The sequence below is a fragment of the Solea solea genome, chromosome 13 (genome assembly GCF_958295425.1).
Source record: "Solea solea chromosome 13, fSolSol10.1, whole genome shotgun sequence".
Classification (NCBI taxonomy): Eukaryota; Metazoa; Chordata; class Actinopteri; order Pleuronectiformes; family Soleidae; genus Solea; species Solea solea.
Genome location: NC_081146.1, coordinates 783,910 through 807,580, shown reverse-complemented (window position 1 = coordinate 807,580; position 23,671 = coordinate 783,910). Strand labels below are relative to the sequence as shown.

At 41.7% G+C, this 23,671-nt stretch overlaps 1 protein-coding gene across 2 annotated transcripts; it reads left to right on the top strand.

Moving 5' to 3' along the window:
• Positions 1-3,915: 3,915 nt before the first annotated feature.
• LOC131471052 (putative transmembrane protein ZNF593OS) lies at positions 3,916-13,605 on the top strand. 2 transcript variants are annotated; one of them, XR_009241969.1, is made up of 3 exons: positions 3,916-4,081; positions 12,325-12,431; positions 12,975-13,605. XR_009241969.1 is itself a non-coding variant. In XM_058647290.1 (3 exons), exons 1-3 carry the CDS (start codon positions 11,399-11,401, stop codon positions 13,134-13,136), a joined length of 300 nt encoding a protein of 99 aa, XP_058503273.1. In that variant the 5' UTR covers positions 10,140-11,398; the 3' UTR covers positions 13,137-13,605. The 2 variants fall into 2 exon arrangements, 1 of the variants encoding a protein (XP_058503273.1); XM_058647290.1 differs by lacking the exon at positions 3,916-4,081 and adding an exon at positions 10,140-11,429.
• The last annotated feature ends 10,066 nt before the right edge of the window (positions 13,606-23,671 follow it).

Below are 23,671 nucleotides of genomic sequence, written 5' to 3'. Positions count from 1 at the left end.
TATTGTAACGTCAACTTGCAGCTTATACATGTTATATCGTAATGTTAACGTGCAGCTTATACATGTTATATTGTAATGTTAACGTACAGCTTATACATGTTATATTGTAACTTTAACGTACAGCTTATACATGTTATATTGTAATGTTAACGTACAGCTTATACATGTTATATTGTAACGTCAACGTACAGCTTATACATGTTATATTGTAACGTCAACATGCAGCTTATACATGTTATATTGTAACGTCAACGTACAGCTTATAATGTTATATTGTAACGTTAACGTACAGCTTATACATTTTATATTGTAACGTCAACGTGCAGCTTATACATGTTATATCGTAATGTTAACGTGCAGCTTATACATGTTATATTGTAATGTTAACGTACAGCTTATACATGTTATATTGTAACGTTAACGTACAGCTTATACATGTTATATTGTAATGTTAACGTACAGCTTATACATGTTATATTGTAACGTCAACGTGCAGCTTATACATGTTATATTGTAACGTTAACGTGCAGCTTATACATGTTATATTGTAATGTTAACGTACAGCTTATACATGTTATATTGTAATGTCAACGTACATTGAACATCTTAATCAATTTGAGAGCTTTTATAAATTAGTGTAATGTTGAAATCCTGACTTTAATCGCACAATTCGGGCTCTTTATCTCAGAATTCTGACTTTTTTTTTTCTTCCACAGTGTCAAAACCTGAAAACCCTTCATGTTATTGTGGTGTTGCACCACCAGAGGGCGCTGCTCGCTCAGCGATGACTCACTTGTGAAAGTGGGTCAAATATGACAAGGTTTGTTTTGAAACATTTAAAGAAACACGACTGATTACTCGGCTGTTCACTTTATTCATTGAACTTTGTATCTGTTTTACAATGTGACTTAAGTAAGTATTTATTCAGTTAAATATGAATGAAAGTAATAAATGTAAGTTTATAAACCAAAGTCCACAGAGAAAATCTGTGATTTTTACATGAAGGCATACAGTTGAGTGAGGATGCTGCCTCCATCGTTTTGTTCAAATGTGCTATTTTATGTTTGGATTAACCTCTGTAATGCAAACTTGCTAAAAACGTTTATTTTTTTCTATGGACTTTGGTGTGGGAGAATGAGCAGGTGACAAACGTTAGTTCATGCTCTACGTTACCAGACAGTAAACACATACTGAACAGGCCACTCGTTATGATGCTAGTCCACGTGTGGAAATGCCAGGATGGAAAGATGACACCAGGAGGAACCTGAAGGGCAGGACTACACAATTACAAATTCAGCTGAGGACACTTTTTAAAAGTGCATAAAACATTTTTTTTTTTTTAAAGTCAGTATTCTGAGATAAAACCTAAAAATTCTCAGATTAAAGCCAGAATTCTGAGATTTAAAAAAAGTCAGATGTATGACATTTAAAAAAATGAATCTCAGAATTGTGACTTAAACTCAATAAACAAATTATAGTGGCCGACAGGGGCAAACGCACTGCAACGACCCAAAACACATGCAGGAGGAGAAACGAGCTGCATATTCACAAATGCTGCGGAGTCCCAAAACACCAGCAAGTCCCAATACACCGGCAAGTCCCAAAACACTGACAAATCCCAAAATGCCGGCAAGTCCCAAAACACTGACAAGTTCAAAAACACCAACAAGTCCCAAAACACCGGAAAGTCCCAAAACACTGACAAATCCCAAAATGCCGGCAAGTCCCAAAACACTGACAAGTTCAAAAACACCAACAAGTCCCAAAACACCGGCAAGTCCCAAAACACCGGCAAGTCCCTAAACACCAGCAAATCCCAAAACATTTGCGTTTGCCCCTCTCGGCCAACAGAAAGGACAATGGAAGCGGACTCAAAAACGGCAGTGCTCGGGTCTGTGGGAGCGCTCGTTTTCATGCAGCTATGCTCGATGCTACAATGCTCGGGGACTACTTAATCGTTCCTTTATTAAGAGGTTCTCCTCCTATAACCCTGCAGTTTTTATGATCAGTCTTTCAAACCGGCAGTAGTTCGCTCTGGCCGTAGAAAAGTATGCTTTTATTGCATCTCAAAGTTGATAATAATTTCATATTAAGAGTGACTTTTAATTTGAATTTTTTCAAACATTACACAATACAACTGGTTTACAGTACACTATCAGATATCAATGTATACAGTTCTTTGTGCAGATGCTTATGTCCAATTAATAGGTCTCTGACACATAGTTGCGAGGAGGTGATCTGAGTGTTTTATTTTGAAAACCTGACGTCAATGTCCTTAAAAATCAGCTTGACGGCAGCTTTACTGTAAATCCCTCAGTAATTCAGGCGTTAAAATCCAGCGTCAGGTAGTTTGACTACAGAGAAACCAGTGTGGGATAGCTTGACCACAGTCGGATAACCTCTTAATAAAGTAAGAATTAAGTAGTCCCCGAGCATCTAAAAGCATCAAAAGTCCCTCTAGTTTTTTTTCTTAATGTTCCTGGTGGAACCACAGGTTGGGCCACAGTGAAGTTTGAATACTGGCTGTAGGGACAGAAGTAGCCTGTAAAGTGCATGCAGATTAATCCATAGAGTCCTGCTCTTAATCCCCTCAATGTTTGATTTTTGCTGCATTCTAGTTGGAGTCAGAAGTTGGACATTTCCACTGGAACACTCCCCTCAGATTTTGTATTTCTTTTTTAAGTGTTGTAAGTATTAGATTGATCAGCCACACGTGCTGCTGTATAATTTACTTACATTTATTGAGATTGAGATTTCCAACATTTCCGTGGAATCAAATGCGACTCAGCCCTGTAGGTTGTCTAGATTTTTTACGTTTGACATGGTTAATCCAGATGATCCATTGTTGGGGGAACTTTCAGGGCCTTTCACTTTCATTATCTAATTGAAGGTAACAAGGAAGGAAGAAGAAGAAGAAGAAGAAGAAGAAGAAGAAGAAGAAGAAGAAGAAGAAAACTTCAAAAAGTTCAGCTCAACATTATTTTGCACATTTTCGCCCCAGAATAAAACCACTTGAAAACTTTTTTTTAGTGATGTGACGTTCCGTATCAAGGCTTGCTTCATTTAGGGGAGGAGCTGAAAATGATGACGTCCGAAGCCTCGCTGCCCGGCTGTACCACGTGACTGATTCAGGAAGTGGTTCAGATTTTGCCGCGCGATATAAACCCCTCAGGCTCCATTCAAAATGTGGGTGTTTGATGGAGAGTTGCAGTCAGTGAGAGTTTGGATAGAGTGAGAGTCAGGAGAGCCACCCTCACCTCACTGTAAATGATCATTTTCCATGCTACCAGTATATTTATACACAGTATACTGCCATCACTACAATATACATGTTTTGCATACTTCTTTATTTTGCTGACAGTTTTATTCACAGGTTTTCTGCAAAATGCCACACACTTCAAATTCATGCCAACTGATATTTTTGCGTCCAGTAGATCCAGTAGAACTCTTCATAAATGTTCAGTTATTGTTACACTAAATGTTCCGCCTCTTATTCTGCGCTAACATTTCTACTTCTTTCAAACAATGAACATTTTAATTATACAGTATACGAGTCATTCACCACAAACACTGGACGTGTTTTTAAAGAGTTCAGCTCTTTCACAGCAGCTTTTTTCCCAAACATTAACATTTGCTTCTCTTCTTTAGTTTAAATGATTTCAAAAAGAAAAAAGTCAAGAAAAGTGTTTTTTTAAGAAATACAAAAGTATAATGTTTAAATCTAAAGACACAAATGTTTTCACCTAAATAATATACATAACAAAGACCTGTGTGTGTGTGTGGGGAGTAAAAAGACAAAATGTTCCCGCAGCAGCAGCAGCTCGAGACGTGGACGAGCTCATTCCACGCAGACGTGGGGTCCATCTATGTGCTTCACATGCACATGCACATGCTTTGTGCTGCGGCCCCACCCCCCCCCGTGCCTGTACCATACACACGGCCCGGCTCCATATAGAGACTCAAACACGTCTCTCCATACCATAATACTCTGCACTTTACCGCACTGCAGGCGTCCTGAAACCTGGTCCAGGACCAGGACCAGAACCAGAACCAGGGTCAGGGTCAGCTGTTGTTGCTCCAGGTAAGAAAAACGCAGTTTCTGCACTTTTTTAACGCCAAGAAAAATCAACGTAAAGAAGGAAAAGTGACGTAAAGGAGAAAAACAAGGAGGACAATCTGAGACTTTGAATTGTTTGTTTGTTTTTTTGTTTAAAACTCAAATCACACGTTATTTACTTTGACCACGTGCTCACAAACACTGTTAAAGGGTTTTTATTTGACTGAAGATTTTTTTTTAAGTTGTCGGTGCAGATTTAGATGCTCCCGAAAAAAACTGACATTTTTTATCATGTTTCTCTTAAACATGGAGTTAAATCATTTCCGTCTTTTTAGTTTTTTTATCCATAGAACTCGATGATATATATTTTTTATATCATGTGATTTAAGCGAAAACCTGTGATTTGTTTGAGTTTTGCATGAATCTGATGCATTTTCAACTCCGAGGATTTCATTCTTTTAAATGTTTTCCACTTGATTTTGACGTCGCACAATTACAGCAATTTAGTCACATGTGTTAATATATATGTATATGTATGTGTGTATATATATGTATATATGTTACAATGTTTTTAGCAAAATAACTTGACTTTTGTGATAAATTAACAACTGCAAATCTGCAAAAACACTTAATTTTTTGCTGATTATACAGTTGTTAATTTAATTTTTTATTTTGCACGTGAAGGTGTGTGTATGTCTGTGTATATATATATATATATGTATATGTGTGTATATATATATGTATATGTGTATATATATATATATATATATATATATATATATATATATGTATGTGTATGTGTGTGTGAAAAGATAAGGAACGCATTGTTCCCGTGCAGTTCCGTCATGCTGCCAGTGGGGGGCGTGTCCATGGCATGTCATCTGTACATTTTGTGCCCTGTAAACACACACACAGAGAAACTCAGTGACCTTCTCCTTTTTCACTGTTTTCCTTACGTTAGAGTTTGACTTGACATGTTTTTTGAACGTTAATTACACTTTAATTTAAAATGACGTGAGAATTTAGTGTTTTTATTTGTATCTATCCATGTATAGACCCCCCCCCCCCCTCTTCTTTAAATACAAACATGTTTTATTGTTGACTCTCAGTCTGTGGACTGGACTTTATCTTCTGTTGTCCTTGACTTTGACCCAAATGTCTCATCTGTACATTTTGTCCCTTGGCTGTATAGATACTGAGGGACACTCTGCCCCCCCCCCCCCCCCCCCCCGTTTCTTTCCTTTTAAGGTGTAGTGAAGTTAAATTTAGATTCCTTGCCTGATGCTGTTGAATATTTTCAATGTATATGAGTCAGAATTGAGGGATGAGCCTGGTTTTGCTGAGTCAGCTGTCGTCACATGTTGATTAGATTTGTGTGTGTGTGTGTGTGTGTGTGTGGTCAGCTGCTCAGCTGCTCACTCTCCCTGCACCAAACCTCATAGAGAAAACCATGGATTTGTAAATCCCAGCAAACAGGAGGTGTTGCTCCGCTGCTGCCTCGTCACTCAGTTTAAATGTGTTATTTCATCACGTCAATGTTTGTAAAGTGACACAAACGTGTCAAACGAAGCAGAGGCAGCTCAGCAGGTCCTTTTATCCTGGAGAGCTTAAACTGGTTTTCTCTATGGACTTTGGTGTGGGGAGTGAGCTTCTCTTTCCTGGGATTTCTTTCATCCTGTCTTATTTTCAGAGGCTGCAACTAAATGAATCTCCCAAATATGATTGATTATGACGATTAAGTGTTTTTAATCATTAAAAATGTTCTTAAATGTGAATATTTTCCAGTTTTTTTGCTCCATATATCAAAAAGAAATCATTTAAACTAAAAAATTTTGGTTTTGCCCCAGATGAATCAATTTAGGGATCGTCTGTGTTTTAAAAATCAGATTTGTTGATTTATTGTGAAAGAGGCTTAATGATGAGTGCTACAGTTGATTATCATGGTGTAGAATAATTGAATTGAACAGGATCATCTGACTGGAGACGCTCATTAACATTTCATGTGCTCGTCAAACATACAGTCTTGGGGATTTATTTTATATTGACGTGCCACAAGGGGGAGCCAGTCAATCCAGGACCTCTTTACGATTCCTGTTCTTCACTATAAAATGTTGTGTATTAACTACATATTTTGAGCCTACAGACGCCATCAAATTGAAATCTTCCCAAATATAAAAGTAACTTTTTTTTTAAAGCATATTCTTACAAATCCCGGTTATTTTGGTCAGAAAAATAGCAAATTCAGTATAAATTAGACTCTGTTGTTCCCTGTGTTCTGATGACACATGGTAACCATGGCAACAGTCATGAAGCACGGTCAGACATGAGCGGAGCTCTATGCCGCTGCTCAGACAGCGATGATGATGATGATGATGTAATCCCCAGCTGCTTCTGCATGAGCTGCAGAGTAAAGTGACAGGAGAGGAGAGAGGGGGCGGGACCAACAGAGCAGCCGGCTGCATCTGATTGGCCGCTGCCATCAAAGAACACTGTGTTCCCAACTAATGTTTGTACTCCTCCCTCCATTAGCATCAGAGTGACATTTGTTAAGATTAGTCAGAGGTTTTTAAAAACATAACATTTCCCTCCTCACTGTTTTAATTAATACAGGAAGTGTGTGTGTGTGTGTGTGTGTGTGAGCATTAGTTCAGTTCAGTGGAGCAGAAACATGAGCACATGACATTTATGTGAAGAGAGGAGTGAATAAATGAACACTATGACATTTTATCCAGTGTAATCCTTTCAATAATGAGGATAAAGTCCTACCGCATGTTGCATTAGATCTTTATTCAGCTGAACACACAAACTGAAGATGAGAAAACTATCATTAAAAAAGTGACTCTATTTTACTATTTACTATTCTACTTAATGAGACATGAGCTCCTCCGGGAACAGGATTTGTGAGATTTAGGAGGCGTGTCTAAAATCTTGTTTTTTGATGGATGTGATTCAGATGTGTATGTTAGGGTGTGACTAGTATGTTAGGGTGTGACGGGTATGTTAGGGTGTGACGAGTATGTTAGCGTGTGACGGGTATGTTAGGGTGTGACGAGTATGTTAGGGTGTGACGAGTATGTTAGCGTGTGACGGGTATGTTAGGGTGTGACGGGTATGTTAGCGTGTGACGGGTATGTTAGTGTGTACACTCATGACGGGTATGTTAGCGTGTGACGTACGTTAGCGTGTAAGGTATGTTAGCGTGTAACAGGTACGTTAGCGTGTGGCGGGTATGTTAGCGTGTGATGGGTATGTTAGCGTCTGACGGGTATGTTAGCGTGTGACATATGTTAGCGTGTGACGGATATGTTAGCGTGTGACGGGTATGTTAGCGTGTGACTAGTATGTTAGGGTGTGACGGGTATGTTAGGGTGTGACGGGTATGTTAGCGTGTGACATATGTTAGCGTGTGACGGGTATGTTAGGGTGTGACGGGTATGTTAGCCTGTGACATATGTTAGCGTGTGACGGGTATGTTAGGGTGTGACGGGTATGTTAGTGTGTGACATATGTTAGCGTGTGACGGGTATGTTAGGGTGTGACGAGTATGTTAGCGTGTGACGAGTATGTTAGGGTGTGACGAGTATGTTAGGGTGTGACGGGTATGTTAGTGTGTGACATATGTTAGCGTGTGACGGGTATGTTAGGGTGTGACGGGTATGTTAGTGTGTGACATATGTTAGCGTGTGACGGGTATGTTAGTGTGTGACATATGTTAGCGTGTGACGGGTATGTTAGGGTGTGACGAGTATGTTAGCGTGTGACAAGTATGTTAGCGTGTGACTAGTATGTTAGGGTGTGACGAGTATGTTAGTGTGTGACTAGTATGTTAGGGTGTGACAAGTATGTTAGGGTGTGACGGGTATGCTAGCGTGTGACATATGTTAGCGTGTGACGGGTATGTTAGTGTGTACACTCATGACGGGTATGTTAGCGTGTGACGTAGGTTAGCGTGTAAGGTATGTTAGCGTGTAACAGGTACGTTAGCGTGTGGCGGGTATGTTAGCGTGTGACGGGTATGTTAGCGTGTAACAGGTATGTTAGCGTGTGACGGGTATGTTAGCGTGTGACGGGTATGTTAGCGTGCAACAGGTATGTTAGCGTATAACAGGTATGTTAGCGTGTACACTTGTGCTCGGCTCTGCGGCGTGAACGTCTTTTATGGAAGAAACAAGTCTTGAGTTGGGGCTTCAATGATTTTTACTGTAAATGTTTCCAGGTGTGGAAAAGACCAATCAACTTTTTTTTTTAGGACCAACCAACTCGACCAACGGTCATGTCGTCTCGTTTTTGTGGTGAACATTTTTTCACACTCAGCATATCGGATGTTTAAAGGTGACATAGAATGCTTGTATCACACATATATGTGAGTTATGGAGGTCTACTTACATATATTAACTTGTTTTCATGGTCACATATATGTTAGTTATGGAGGTCTACTTACATATATTAACTTGTTTTCATGGTCACATATATGTTAGTTATGGAGGTCTACTTACATATATTAACTTGTTTTCATGGTCACGTATATGTTAGTTATGGAGGTCTACTTACATATATTAACTTGTTTTCATGGTCACGTATATGTGAGTTATGGAGGTCTACTTACATATATTAACTTGTCTTCACGGTCACGTATATGTTAGTTATGGAGATCTACTTACATATATTAACTTGTTTTCATGGTCACGTATATGTGAGTTATGGAGGTCTACTTACATATATTAACTTGTTTTCATGGTCACATATATGTTAGTTATGGAGGTCTACTTACATATATTAACTTGTTTTCATGGTCACATATATGTTAGTTATGGAGGTCTACTTACATATATTAACTTGTTTTCATGGTCACGTATATGTTAGTTATGGAGGTCTACTTACATATATTAACTTGTTTTCATGGTCACATATATGTTAGTTATGGAGGTCTACTTACATATATTAACTTGTTTTCATGGTCACGTATATGTTAGTTATGGAGGTCTACTTACATATATTAACTTGTTTTCATGGTCACATATATGTTAGTTATGGAGGTCTACTTACATATATTAACTTGTTTTCATGGTCACATATATGTTAGTTATGGAGGTCTACTTACATATATTAACTTGTTTTCATGGTCACATATATGTTAGTTATGGAGGTCTACTTACATATATTAACTTGTTTTCATGGTCACGTATATGTTAGTTATGGAGGTCTACTTACATATATTAACTTGTTTTCATGGTCACGTATATGTTAGTTATGGAGGTCTACTTACATATATTAACTTGTTTTCATGGTCACATATATGTGAGTTATGGAGGTCTACTTACATATATTAACTTGTCTTCATGGTCACATATATATGTTAGTTATGGAGGTCTACTTACATATATTAACTTGTTTTCATGGTCACGTATATGTTAGTTATGGAGGTCTACTTACATATATTAACTTGTTTTCATGGTCACGTATATGTTAGTTATGGAGGTCTACTTACATATATTAACTTGTTTTCATGGTCACATATATGTTAGTTATGGAGGTCTACTTACATATATTAACTTGTTTTCATGGTCACATATATGTTAGTTATGGAGGTCTACTTACATATATTAACTTGTTTTCATGGTCACGTATATATGTTAGTTATGGAGGTCTACTTACATATATTAACTTGTTTTCATGGTCACATATATGTTAGTTATGGAGGTCTACTTACATATATTAACTTGTTTTCATGGTCACGTATATGTTAGTTATGGAGGTCTACTTACATATATTAACTTGTTTTCATGGTCACATATATGTTAGTTATGGAGGTCTACTTACATATATTAACTTGTTTTCATGGTCACGTATATGTGAGTTATGGAGGTCTACTTACATATATTAACTTGTTTTCATGGTCACATATATATGTTAGTTATGGAGGTCTACTTACATATATTAACTTGTTTTCATGGTCACATATATGTTAGTTATGGAGGTCTACTTACATATATTAACTTGTTTTCATGGTCACACATATATGTTAGTTATGGAGGTCTACTTACATATATTAACTTGTTTTCATGGTTAAAAACCTCCTAATCGCTGCAAATGAGCCGATCAAAATATCTCCTCACTGACGCTCTCGTCAGCCGCGCTGTTTCAGACCAAAACCACACCCCCAGAACGTGGACTGTGTTGTGATTGGCCAGCCAACGAGAGCTTTCCTACTGTCCTGTGATTGGCCAGGTACCTGGAAGTGACGTAATAGATAGGCCAGCTCTCAGATACACAGCTCCCCCTCTGGCACGGTGGATGCTCTGCATCTCAGCAGCTACAACGAGAGTAGTTCTTCTTCTCCTGCGGTTGAATGTACACAACAGGATGTGCCCGGACTAGTGCCCGCACCAGGAGGCACTACGGTGGTGAGAGGAGTGGTGAGGATTTCTGATGACGACATCAAATTAAGGAAGTGTCGATCCGCTTCGCAGAGCCCAGGAAAACAATACAACACTATTTTCTCAGCAGTGGCTGAACTGTTTGTTCTGAAACTTTAGGGTTTCATAAACGAGGTAATGACGCAGATACACACACAAACGCAGCGTTGATTGGAGCTTCCGGTCTATGTGGCCTTTAAATGTTTGCCGATATTCTATTTTAAAGCCGATAATGAGGTGATGAATGATCATGACCTCAGGAACACAAATATGAAACATTACCTTTTACTTTACATGATGGGAGAAGAACAGTGTGTTATCTTGTTGTGTTTATTTGTTGGCATTCAAAACATAAATGTAGGCTGTGTTTCATAAAAACTTAATCTGTAGAATTATGGGCTTCTCACAGTTTGAAAACGTCTGAAATGGTTGGTGATGAGTGGCGTGGTAAAGACGCACAGATGTCCTGTGTTTGCTCAGTGAAACGGGAACAGATGATGTAACGCAGCCATTTAAAAGTGAAATGTTAAAAGTTAAAAGCAGTCGGTCCATGTTTCTAATCTGATGTGTGGCATTTAATCCCTGCCCTAGTTTGAGATTATGTAACCTAACATCACGACACTTTGTTATTTAATCTGTGGATCAAGAGAAGAAAGTCGTCAACAGTTCTCAGAGTTGTTTTGTTTTAGAAGGAGAGGGGCGTGTCTGTCTGAGAACCCCGCCCAGTGAGAGTAATGCAGTTTGACAGCACTGTTGTGTGTGTGAAAGTGGGCGTGTCTCTGGGAGATGTGGTTGGATCAGAGCAGTCGTATGAAAAGGCAGACGCTCTGTCTGTCGTTGTTTGGACTCTCTGCGAGGTGAAGGTTCTGCTGAGGTTCTGCTGAGGTTCTGCTGCGCTGAGGAAACAAAAGGAGCAACTTTTTTCATGCTTTGGATTGAATCCTATCTCCAACCAGGTCGGCACATTCACGCTTCACATGTCTCCTTCCTTCTCCACCACAAAACTTCACCCTCTCCTGGAACCCTGATCTCCATCCATGTGACTTTAAACTGTTTGGAGTGAGATCTTCTATACAGAGCTGCAACAGAATCCGTTCATCTGTCAGATGATTGTCTCGTGTCGTTGTTTGGTTGATAAAATCCAAATGATGGCAAAGTGTCTTTGTTTTTGTCCACAAACCAAAAAGATTTCTTTGTTAAATGAAGCAAAGAAGCAAGAAAACCGTCACATTTAAGAAGCTGACGTTTGAACACGTGTTACATAGTTACCACAGAAAATGTGAACAGCTTTGATAACTGATCATTGATGAACTTCTTCTGCTAAATGTGAAAATCTTCAGCTGTTTCGCCCCAAAATGTATTAAGTGTTAAGGTTCTAAATATACGGGTCCACCGCAGAGATGAGACGCATGAATGCTCCAGATCCTCCGTTTAGATTTTATCAGTTGGTGAATAAAAGTGAGAAAACTGTCAGGAAGAGAGAAAATGGATTTTCTTTCTGTGTCCACATGTGAGTGAATGAATGAATGAATGAGTTTTTATGTAACATTTGCTGCATCAGGCTGTGACGCAGCATGAACATGAGTCTGTAGATCTGGATCAAACATGGCGTGTGTGTGTGTGTGTGTGAGTGAGAGAAGTGGGTCAGATCTGTATGAAATCCAGATGTGTAGGTTTTGTGCCGCGGCTCCAGGCGACGGACGTTCCCTCCTGGTTTTTAATCTGAATAATCTGACCCGAGACGTGCGTGAGCTAAAGTAATAACGACATTCTTTGTGTGTGTGTGTGTGTGTGTGTGTGTGTGTGTGTGTGTGTGTGTGTGTGTGTGTGTGTGTGTGTGTGTGTGTGCAGGTCTTGGTCACTCCAGATCTTCTCTAATCGACCGTAACTCGAGCACATCTGGAGAGATGATCATCAGACTGGGCCGACTCACACCTGGATACTTCCGTCTCCTCCAGGTCTGTAGTTTTTACACGTGGAGATTAACGTGAAGCTCAGTTTGTGTTTGAAATGCTTTGTTCAGTTTAACCTCAGTGACACAGATTTGCCACATGAGGCAGCAGAGGACCGACATCTCCTGTGTCCATTTGAAAGTTGTTCTGAGATTTTTCAGCTTCTTAAATCTGAATATTTTCCCGTTTCTTTGCTGCGTAAAACAAAAATCCTGAAAACTGAATGATTTTGATTTGTGGGTAAAAACAAGAACATATTCATGGACCTGTTATGATGATGAGTTGCAGCCCGAGTCGTTCTTCGTGCACAGAACGCTGTTCTCTACGTTCCCTCCTAAATGTTCACTTGCTGGTCACATGACACAATAATATATAATGTGTGTGTGTGTGTGTGTGTGTGTGTGACATCATCACACTCATCACTCGTGAGTCTCACTCTACATGTGGATCAAAGGCTCTTCAGGATGAAATATGAGTCACTTCTGCCCTCATGGCTGACCTTTGACCTCTCTGTCCTCTCTGTCCTCTCTGTCCTCTCTGTCCCTGCAGAGACAAGTGGCCGGTGAGGTGCAGCTGCAGCCTCAGGACCGCGCCGTGAACCAGATCGCCATGATGCTGGCCATCATGGGCCTGAGTCTGTCTTACTACAGCGCCAAGCAGATGATGGAGAAGGTGCAGAGACAGCAGCGTGAGACACTCACAGCAGCGTGAGACACTCACAGCAGCGTGAGACACTCACAGCAGCGTGAGACACTGGTCTCACTGGTTTCTCCTCACAGTCCAGACTCACGGTCAACACTGTTCTGAGCTGCACCAGAAAACTCTTTCTGGCCAGAATGTGATTGCAGCTCATGAGCGGTGATGAGCTTTAAACGTTCTGTCTGTCTGTCTGTCTGTCTGTCTGTCCGTCCTTCAGTGAATATTTGCACAAACACAGATGAACTCACAATTATGACCTACTTTTTACTTTTTCTTTCTTTTTTCATCCACAGTTTCAAACTGTATTAAATGAATCGATCAAGTCTTGTTAACGTGTGTGGGATGACCTTTATGACCCCCCCCCCCCCCGCAGTGTGGAAACTACATGCTACTGAACACTGCATGAGTGTGCGAGACTTTTTAAGTGTGTCCTGTTTTGACTGATGAATGAATGAATGAATGAATAAAGCTGTGAATCACACTGTGGATTGTGTCATTAGTTAAAGATTTAGTTTTTACTGGATTTCAACTTAAACGATGAGGGTTTTGAATGCTGGGATCCCATTGGCTGGAGGATGTTCATGTGATCGGGAGGCGGAGTCAGAAATGAAGTTTATTTAAGCAAAAACATCTCTCTGTTAAAACATGAACACATTATAGAGTCTTTTATTCAAACCTGAATGTTTGAAAATCCTTCAGTTGAAATAAAGTCAAACCATTTTCTGTGACTTATCGCTCCTGGTTTTTAAGAAGAAAGAAAAGTGACATAATGAACAATAACAGTGTAAGAGATGGAAGAAACGACCACAGTGGACCTTTCTGTGTTTCTGCCACAGCGCCACCTACAGGCTCAGCACAAACACCACAGCGTTTGATTTATATTCTCTGTTCACCGAGCACAAGTACAGCGTGTTATTACTTCTCTGCACAGACCGGTTTGAGGCAGTTTCTCTGCTCACAGCAGTGATGTGATGCTCACTGACAGCTCACGTGCACCGCTGCCCTCGCCTCAAGCTCCGCCCCTCTGCCCCCCGCCCTCCGCGTCCCAACCACCGTCGCACATCACTGGGCAGAAAAGACCAAGTGTTTGTGTGACGCTGGAACTACGACACACAAGAACAACAACACAACGATCATTGGCCCGAACGCTGACGCGTCACAGACGACGTGGTGGTGTGTGTGTGTGTGTGTGTGTGTGTGTGTGTGTGTGTGTGTGTGTGTGTGTGTGTGTGTGTGTGTGTGTGTGTGTGTGTGTGTGTGTGTGTGTGTGTGTGTGTGTGTGTGTGTGTGTGTGTGCATGTGTATGTGTGTGCGTTGTTTTTGGACCGGGGGTCAGATCACTTTGTTTTGTGTTGTTTCATCTACTCACTTCTCAGAGAGGAGAAAACATGACAACACAACGATGGAAAACCAGTTCTGTGTGTGTGTGTGTGTGTGCGTGATACTGTGTGTATGTGTGTGTGTGTGTGTGCGTGACACTGTGTGTGTGTGTGTGTGTGTGTGCGTGGCACTGTGTTATGCAACAAACTCACTTTGCATCCACAAATATTAAAAACACAAACAGCGTGACAATGCTCTGATTGAGTCGTGCCACAGGGAGGGACAATGTCCTCCTATAGTCCAAAAACATGCAGATTTGGGGATTAGGCAAATTGGACAGTGTGAATTGTCTCTATGTGTCCCTGTGATGGACTGGGGACCTGTCCAGAGTGTGACCCCACCTTTGCCCTAAAGATAAAGTGGAGACAGAAGAGGAACAGCCCACCATCAACATCCAGTCAGAGAAGTTACTTCTTTAACTTTCCTCTCTTTCTCTCACTCACTCACTCACTCTCTCACTCACTCACTCACTCACTCACTCACTCACTTATCCACCAACTCACAAAGCTGGAAGCCACCTTGACCTCATGTTCACCACAAACTGCTCCACCTCCTCCACCTCTCACTGTAACCCACCTCTCTCTCCCTCCTCTCTGCCCTCAACTGTTCCTTCAGCACTTCCTTCAGCTGACTCCTTCTCCCTCATGCATCCTAACTCTGCCACAGACACCTTCCTCACCTTCCTCTCTCCTCTGTCCTCTTCCTTCACAGCATGCTTACTACTTCCTTACTACTTGAGTGTCTTGTGTCTGTTTGCTTGATATTGATATTTGATAATATTGGCAGGAACTGTGACTGTGGTGGAAAATAAACAAGCCCCCTCTTGAGGCTTGGAGGTTTACTGCAGATATATAATACTGGGAATTCATTCATTCATTCCATTACATGACATGTCATGTAATGACATGTCATTACATGACATGTAATGTAGCAGACTCTTTTATCCAAAGCCACTTACAAACCAGAGTTAGAAGTGAGTAAGTGCTCACAAGTCAAAGATCCTCAAGGGAAAGCTGGGAAAACAAAAGCAAGGTTTTGAAAGACTATAACAAATGGGGAACGCAGCGCTCTTCAAAAGAAACACTGCGGAACTATGAACGGGAAACAAAAAACCACTCCGAAGAGGAAACTAACTCAGACTATGGTTAACACCTAAAACTCAAACAGAAAACTCTCCAAATGGAGGAAAACAAAGCTCTAAACACTTCAAAACGGAAACTAACTCAAAAGCACAATCCTATCGATTGACGATCTTTAACTAACCAAGAACGTGGTCGAAAACAAAACACAATCTAAATGATTGGATCTAATCAATCTATCAAATAAAAAATAAATCACAATCCTAGTGATTGGAGTTCCTAAAATGACTGTGAAAATGTAGAAACAGAAATCTCTCCCAAGGAGGAAAACAAAAGGGCTATAAATCTTAACTAAGGCTATGATAAGAAAACTTATAAACAAAAGCGTCGCTCACTAAGAAGATCGAAAACTTGTGGATTCCTTGACAAAACTTGTCCGCCCCAGCTCCATGGGCTCTCCCACTCCCTCCCTGGGGTATTGAGGCTGCTCGGGAGGCGATCGGTGGGGAGCCAGTCCGGTCGGCGCTGTGGAGCGCGGTGGTCGGACGTCACGCTGCCTGAGCTCGTGGAGTCTGTTGTCCGTCCGGATGGCCAGAGCTATTAGGGCGTCCAGGCTCGTCGGCAGGTCCAGCGGCACCAGCTGCTCCTGGATCGCTAAGGTGTGGAACTGAACAGCCGTGGAGACCGGGTTGAACTTTTGCCGTAATGCTCCCTGAAAGTCTGTGAGTGAAAATGATCTGCTGGACGTGTTTGTGGTGATTCTGTTTGTTTGAGTCACTTTGAAGAAAACGTTGACTCTTCCTGATTTTACAGCACCCACTGACTTCTAATGTCTTCATGTGCTTTATGTTTTTAATTCACTGACACAAACTCACCACACGAGGCAGCAGAGCAGCAGCTCCTGTGTCCCTGGTGTGGGAAAGTGAGTGAAGACGTTGTTAAGATATGACAGATTTAATCAGGTGAGTCCGGGTGTTTGGTTTCAGAGCACAGGGGGCGCTCTGACGTGTCAGTACCTCATACACCCTGACGTCAACAAACAGCAACAACATCTAGAAAGCATATCTTGTGCTAATGAGGCTAAAAGATTTGACCTTAATTGTATGTGAACGTGTCAGAAAAGTACAATTTCTGACGTTCAAAGGTCTCTTTATGTTTATTGTTACAAACGTTTTACTCATGTTCAAAAGGAAATGATGACAGTGAGGAGATAACATGACCTGACAACAGTCATTAAGTACTCAACTGCAGAGATAAGTCCTCATGAGGACAAATCACAGTGAGATCATGATGTCATGATTTAGTTATGATCTCAGCTTTTCATCAAACTAACTAAACATGAGCAACAAAAGGCCCCCGGGGCCAGATCCGGCCCTCACACCAGTTTATTCCGGCCCTGCCACGTCCTCAAGGGTCACCTCATGTTGACCTTTGATGACTCGGATCAGAAATGAAGATAATGAAGAAGAAAGTTGCGTGGGAATGTTTTCACAAGTGTGTGCGTGTACAAAAATACACTGATATTCAACCATGAAAACACTTGTTCTCTGAACAGAGAACATGACGAGTGTTGCATTTATCACTGTTTATTTCTATCACAGGAAAACATGGAGGATTTGTTGTAAAAGGAGAATCAGTGTCAGCTTCTCTGTGATGATGTCAACATAGAACAACAGTGCAATAAGGAACTAAACTGTAGTCGATTAAAACCTCAAACAGCTGAATTTACACACGTCAATCATCTAATAATACATATTATATACTGTACTATATATAATACATAAACAAATCAACATAATTCATGATTGTGTATCTTCACATGAGATAGAAAGTCTTCTTCATCTTCAGCCCCGTTAAAAAGAAACACAACCCCAAAACATTATTACTGCTGAGGGGACATCTTACAGCGCTGGAGTGGATGCAGTGGTTAGCAGTCTTGTCTTTGCAGACAGACCCGGGTCCTGATCCGGGTCCTGATCCGGGTCCTGATCCGGGTCCTGATCCGGGTCCTGATCCGGGTCCTGATCCGGGTCCTGACCCGGGTGCTGACCCGGGTCCTGACCCGGTCAGAACAAGGTTCTGTCTGCGTGGAGTTTCCTCCCACAGTCCAAAAACTGCTCTCTAACCCAGCTGTAGGTGTGAGGGTGTAGGGCTGTTTGTCCAGATGTGACGTCTGCGGAGGAAGAGGCACTTCCAGCACGACTTTATAGCTCCTCCTCAAAGTGGGCGGGGTCATCATGGCACGGCTGCGTGAAACCGCCCTGACAGGATTTTCTAGTGACTTGTGAAGCAGTTGTTTTGGGTGAAAGTGAATCATGAGTTGAGATGATTCATTCAGTCACTGAAGTGAACGTGGTGATGAACGTGCACCAGACTCCTCCATGTTTTTATCTCTGATCTACAGCTGATCTTCAGTGACGACGCTCTCTGACCAATCAGAGGCCGGCAGTCTGATGATGTCACATGTTAGCATCAGCTCATTTCTGCAAACACAAGGTTAAAAATGTCTTATTTATGAAGCCAGGAGTGTTTGTGTGTGTGGTTCACACCTGACATTCTTAAAGGGGCGCTCCAGGGCTCTTCACACACACACACACACACACACACGTGCACACACGCAGGCACACACGCAGACACACACACACACACACACGCACACACACACAGTGCCACACACACACAGTGCTGCACACACACACACGCAGACACACACACACACACGCAGACACACACACACACGCAGACACACACACACACACGCGCACACACACACACACACACACACACACACACAGGTCCTTCCATGTTATTGTCATGCTTTACAAGGCCCTGCAGACATGTTGTGTAATGGCCTCCTTACCCAAACCCTTGAAGTGTTGTTGTGAACATTTCATCATCTTGGCATTTTCACTTCAGAAAAAGATTTGTATTTTACAAGCTGACAGAATCCATGACAGCGTCCACAGTTAGTTGTAGACCTTGTTTTTAGCTCACACTGGCTCCTCCCTCAGGCCCAAAATACAGACCTGACCTCACTGTGCTCACTGTGAAGCGTCCAGACCACTGAGGTCCGTCAGTGGTCACAGAAGCCACCTTCAGTTTTGAATGTCCCAAATATCAGGAACAAACTCACGAAACAAACATGTTTCAAGGATATCATTGATTTGATTTGACCAGGTGAGGCTTTTGTTAAGTGGTTCTTGGTGCAGGTGGTGAATCAGAACCTCCTGCAACGACACTCTAAACACATGAAAACATTCCCATGAAACACCATGGAGGTGAGGAAGAGAGATCATAAACTTTGTCTTTCTTCAGTCTGTTAAAGAGCTGACAGTTAAATATTTACATGGCATTTTCAAGGTCAAAGGTCGAGGGTGAGGCTCCATGGTGCCTCACCCTCGGCAGCAGAAGCAGCAGCAGCAGCAGAAACAGCAGCAGCAGCAGCAGCAGAAGCAGCAGCAGCAGCAGCAGAAACAGCAGCAGAAACAGCAGCAGCAGCAGCAGCAGCAGCAGCAGAAGAAGCTCCTCTGCTAGTGTCCCACCTAGATTGTTCCTATTGATCTATTCCTCATGTTATCATACCTGGCCTTATGTCACTATATTTAAAATAAGGAATGCAATTGTGGTCATACATGAAACAGTTATTAAACAGAGCTTTAATTCCGGCATGGTGAATGCTTCTACTTATCTGTCTAGCATTTGTGCTCTTTTGCAGTGTGTGATCCGTGTCTGTCTTTCAGGTATGTGTACTGCTGTAGGTGTACACAGTAGTAGTTGATAGGGCCCTTCCCAGCGTGAAGCTGACCACTTCACCAACACCCAATCTCCTGGATGAATTGGCCCTCCTGTGGGTGCTGGATCTAGTTTTTCAATTTTATTTAGTGGTTTTAAAATCCATGTAGTCTATTGTAGATACCATCCCTCCTGTTGAGACATGGGTAATCGCATGACTCAATATTGTAACAAATTTAAACAAAAGCTTTTTGTCTTGGATCAGTAATCGACACAGGTCGACTAAGTGGCTTTGTGACTATGTGTCCTGTTACAGATCTCACCTTCATACCTTTACAGTGTTGAAGTGGTAATTTACTACCACATTCATCTTCTCCAATTATTATTCTGCATGCTTCAGTATCGCATAGAAAACAAGTTTTATGATTATTAACCAACAGGGTGACTATGGCTTTTGGTTCATACTCAAAAATACTTCAGTGTTTTCTAGTGTACATACTTCTTCTTCCTCCTCATCTTCTGTGTCCTGGTATGTGTGTGTGTGTGTGAGTGCATGACCTGTTTTTTTTTAACTAGTCATGCCGATGAATCGTCAACTCGTCTGGGTCCCCCTCTTCCTCCTCCTCCTCTTCCCCGCCAGCCTCCTTGACCCCTGCCCTTTGGAGCAGGACAGTGTCGAGCCCAATGTCCACATTTGCCACAGTTGTAGCAGCTCTCATCTCCAAATCTCTGTCCTCCCCGTCCTACTCCTCTTCCTCTCCCCCTCCAGCCTCCACGGTTAACATTGCCTCGGAAATACACATCAGTAAATGTATTAGCATAGGTTTCATCATCATCACTATCTATGACCTTCTTTGTTCCACCTCTCTTGTCTTTCTTTTCTCTCAGTACATTTAAAACCACTGACTTCTTTGGAGGAGAGAGTATTGGCATGTTAGGAGGGTTCTAAGAATTATACCACTTACCAGATCGTGTTGTTTTTGGATCTTCTATGGTTTTTTCTGTCTGTGTTGGAGTGGAGAGAGTAGGAGCAGAGAGAGGAGGGTGAAGGGCTGGAGCGGAGTCCTGTGCAGGAGGTGGCGGTAGTTGAGGGTTGACGTACGGGGGAGGGTTGAGATGTGGGAACCCAGAGGCACATAATCAGCATTCTCCTGTTTATCTCGGTTGGAGTACAAAACAGGATAAAGTTTATTACCATTTGTATTTTTTTTTCTTTTTCCTTTTCTCCTTTCTTCATCCTCTCTTTTCTCAATTTTTTACGTCTCACTTCCTTTTCTTTCTGCTTCTGCCTCATCTAACCATGCCTTTGCCTGTGTGTACCATTCTTTCTTCTGCCTCTTCTTACTTCCCTTTGACTTTACCTCTATCTTTTCTACCAGTTTTTTACATTCTTCTACCTGTAATTTTCCTCTAAACCCATACTTACTTTCCCATCTTTTTATATACTTTACATTATCTAGTGCCTTTTGGCCCATTCGTTTTGCATCACCTTCATATTGAACCTCGTCAGGTTCACAACAACATTTATAACAACTATTACAATTTCCCATTTCGATATAAAAACAAAGAAAAAAAAGTTTACCTTCAATTTTATTCGTACTTTTATTTTAATGTACCTTTTTTATTTATTTTTATTTATTTATTTATTTTTTCTTTTCTTTTTCTTCCTATGGGTCCCGGACCCTGACGCCTTTTGTTTTGTCAGCCCTGAGGGATTAGTTTAAACCTTGTCCTTCCAAAGACAGTTTACTTTTAGGTCTCTGCCCTAAATCTAAGAGAGTCCTGCTCTCCCAAGACTTGCTTTAATTTATTTACAATGAGCTAGGATCGATCCATTTCTGTACCGGTTTTTTCACTTCAGTAGAAGAATACCACGACTTACAGTTTCTTTCGAAATCTGGCACCACATATTCAAACTTACTGTTGTGACTTTTGAGCTGAATTTGTTTTTAAATTTAGAAATGGTTGTTTCTTACCCTTTTGATGATTTGAGTCCCTGACTCAATGTTTGTCTGGCTGATCCGTCTCCCCTCCTTGGTTGGCCCCGTCACTGTCCCACTCTTCACAGAACCTGGCCTCCCTGACCAAAACGGAGCTTTAAGAGCCCTGTGGTGGAGGACTTTTAGGAGGATTTCTTTTTTTCTTACCTCCGCCTTGCAAGGACTTCAGGTCCGTTGATGTGAAGAGAGCAACAGATATTAGGGCCCCACGTTGGGCGCCAAGTTGTCAAAAGAATTGAGATCCATAGGAAGGAGATCGGAGTCAGCTCAGTGTCCAAACAAGGGTTTAATCTTGTACAAGAGGAGCATTCACAAAGCAACACACACAAGCCAGTTACAAGGCGAAGACTCTCTGTCTTGTAGGAATCGCAAGGTATTTATCTGTCTCAATGGGTCTGCTATCACCCTGCCATAAGGTGCAGACCCCTGCTTCTGTGGGTCTGTTATCACCTTGCCCTAAGTCTCTATTCACAAGTCACATCAAACAGTTCCTAAAACAATACAAATGGTCACTGGTCACAGGTCACATCACATAGGTTGCATTGAACATTTGTCTTCATGTATTACATGAGGTACATAATTCACAGACGTGCCTGATACACCTCCCTTGGGAAGCGCCCAGGAGGCATCCTCACCAGATGCCCGAACCACCTAAATTGGCTCCTTTCAACGTGAAGGAGCAGCGGTTCTACTCCGAGCTCCCCCCGGATGACCGAGCTTCTCACCCTATCTCTAAGGGAAAAGCCAGCCACTCTCCCGAGGAATCCCATTTCGGCCGCTTGTACCCGCGATCTCGTTCTTTCGGTCATGACCCAACCTTCATGACCATAGGTGCGGATAGGAACGAAGAGTGACCGGTAGATCGAGAGCTTTGCCTTCCGGCTCAGCTCCCTTTTCATCACAACCGTGCGGTAGAGCGAATGCAGTACCGCACCAGCCGCTCCGATTCTCCGGCCCATCTCCCGCTCCCTCGGCCACAAACCGAGATCTCTGGTTTGGTGTAAATAACGACTAATACAGGGGTCTATAGAGAGGAGCCCCAAAACATTGTTAGCATGTGAGCAAGGATGGATTAATGAATGAACTGACCGGGCCCAAGAGGTCAAGGGGTCACTACCTTATTAAAGTCAAAAAGCCAAAGACTATGAATGTGAACACATGTATGTATTGTCCTTCTCCAGCTCTCAAAACTGCACCAGAATATAAGAAATCACATCTACCAGATTCAAACTGTTCTGGGGGAGGAGCCTCAGACCCCCCTTCCTGTATACACCCACTCTTGAACAAATAGGGCGTTCCTTATGCATCTGTGCCAGAGGAAGAGTCGTTCTTAATCTGTGTGGATTAATACAATTGATAATGCAACATTATAATGTGACGTGTCAATAATCGTCAAGCACAGGTGACTCTGCATAGTTGGAGGAGGGGCCCCCATCAAATTCTGCTTAGGGCCCCCTGGAGGCTCGGGCCGGCCCTGAGTACATGTGTCATGTGTCATCATGTCTTTAAATATACATACAGGTATATTTATGTTGCCCTCAGGTTCAGTATGGAGCAGGTCCACAGGTCAGTGGACCCCTCTGTGTCTCTGTGTCCTCTGTCTCTGTGTCTCTGTGTCTCACAGTGAACACAACACTTGTTTTGTGTCTGTTATTAAATATTATTTATTATATAATATTATAATATATATTATATGATACATTATATATCATATTATATATAATATTAAATATCAGGATGAGTTCAGTGTAAAAACCTGGTCTAATACACACACAGACACACACACAGAGAAACACACACACACACACACACACACGCACACACACGCACACACACACACACACACACACACACGAAGACACACACACAGAGACACACACACACACAAAAAAACACACAGACACAGACACACACACAGAGACACACACACACACACACAGAGACACACACACACACACACACAGTAGTGGTGTCAGTGGTTATTTGAAGAGGATCCAGTTTGGTGTGAAGCGTGAGAGGCTCAAGTGTCACACTGAAGAGGACACACCTGAGCATTTATCAGAGTCAACACACTTTATACTGAATGACCTACATACCTTTAAAAAACACTGACATATCAAACACATTTTGGAATATTAATAACACATCTATACACATCTATACCCACTTCAATCTGCCATATCTTCGATTTTTTGCCAAACAAAGTTTGGTTTGCATTCCACTCAGTTTCCCTGCACCAAAGTCCATAGAGAAAATCAGCGTTTTTAGCTCAAGGGGACACAGGAGCTACTGGGCCACTGCTGCCTCGTGTGGTCACTTTGTGTCACTGAGATAAATCCAAACAAAGATTTTCAAA

What these genes read in the sequence shown, in the direction of transcription:
- LOC131471052 (XM_058647290.1), top strand. Translation starts at nt 11,399, where the DNA reads ATGCTTTGGATTGAATCCTATCTCCAACCAG. An exon ending in TGAATCCTATCTCCAACCAG is followed by an intron (nt 11,430 to 12,324) that starts GTCGGCACATTC and finishes GTGTGTGTGCAG; the next exon opens with GTCTTGGTCACTCCAGATCT. An exon ending in GATACTTCCGTCTCCTCCAG is followed by an intron (nt 12,432 to 12,974) that starts GTCTGTAGTTTT and finishes CTGTCCCTGCAG; the next exon opens with AGACAAGTGGCCGGTGAGGT.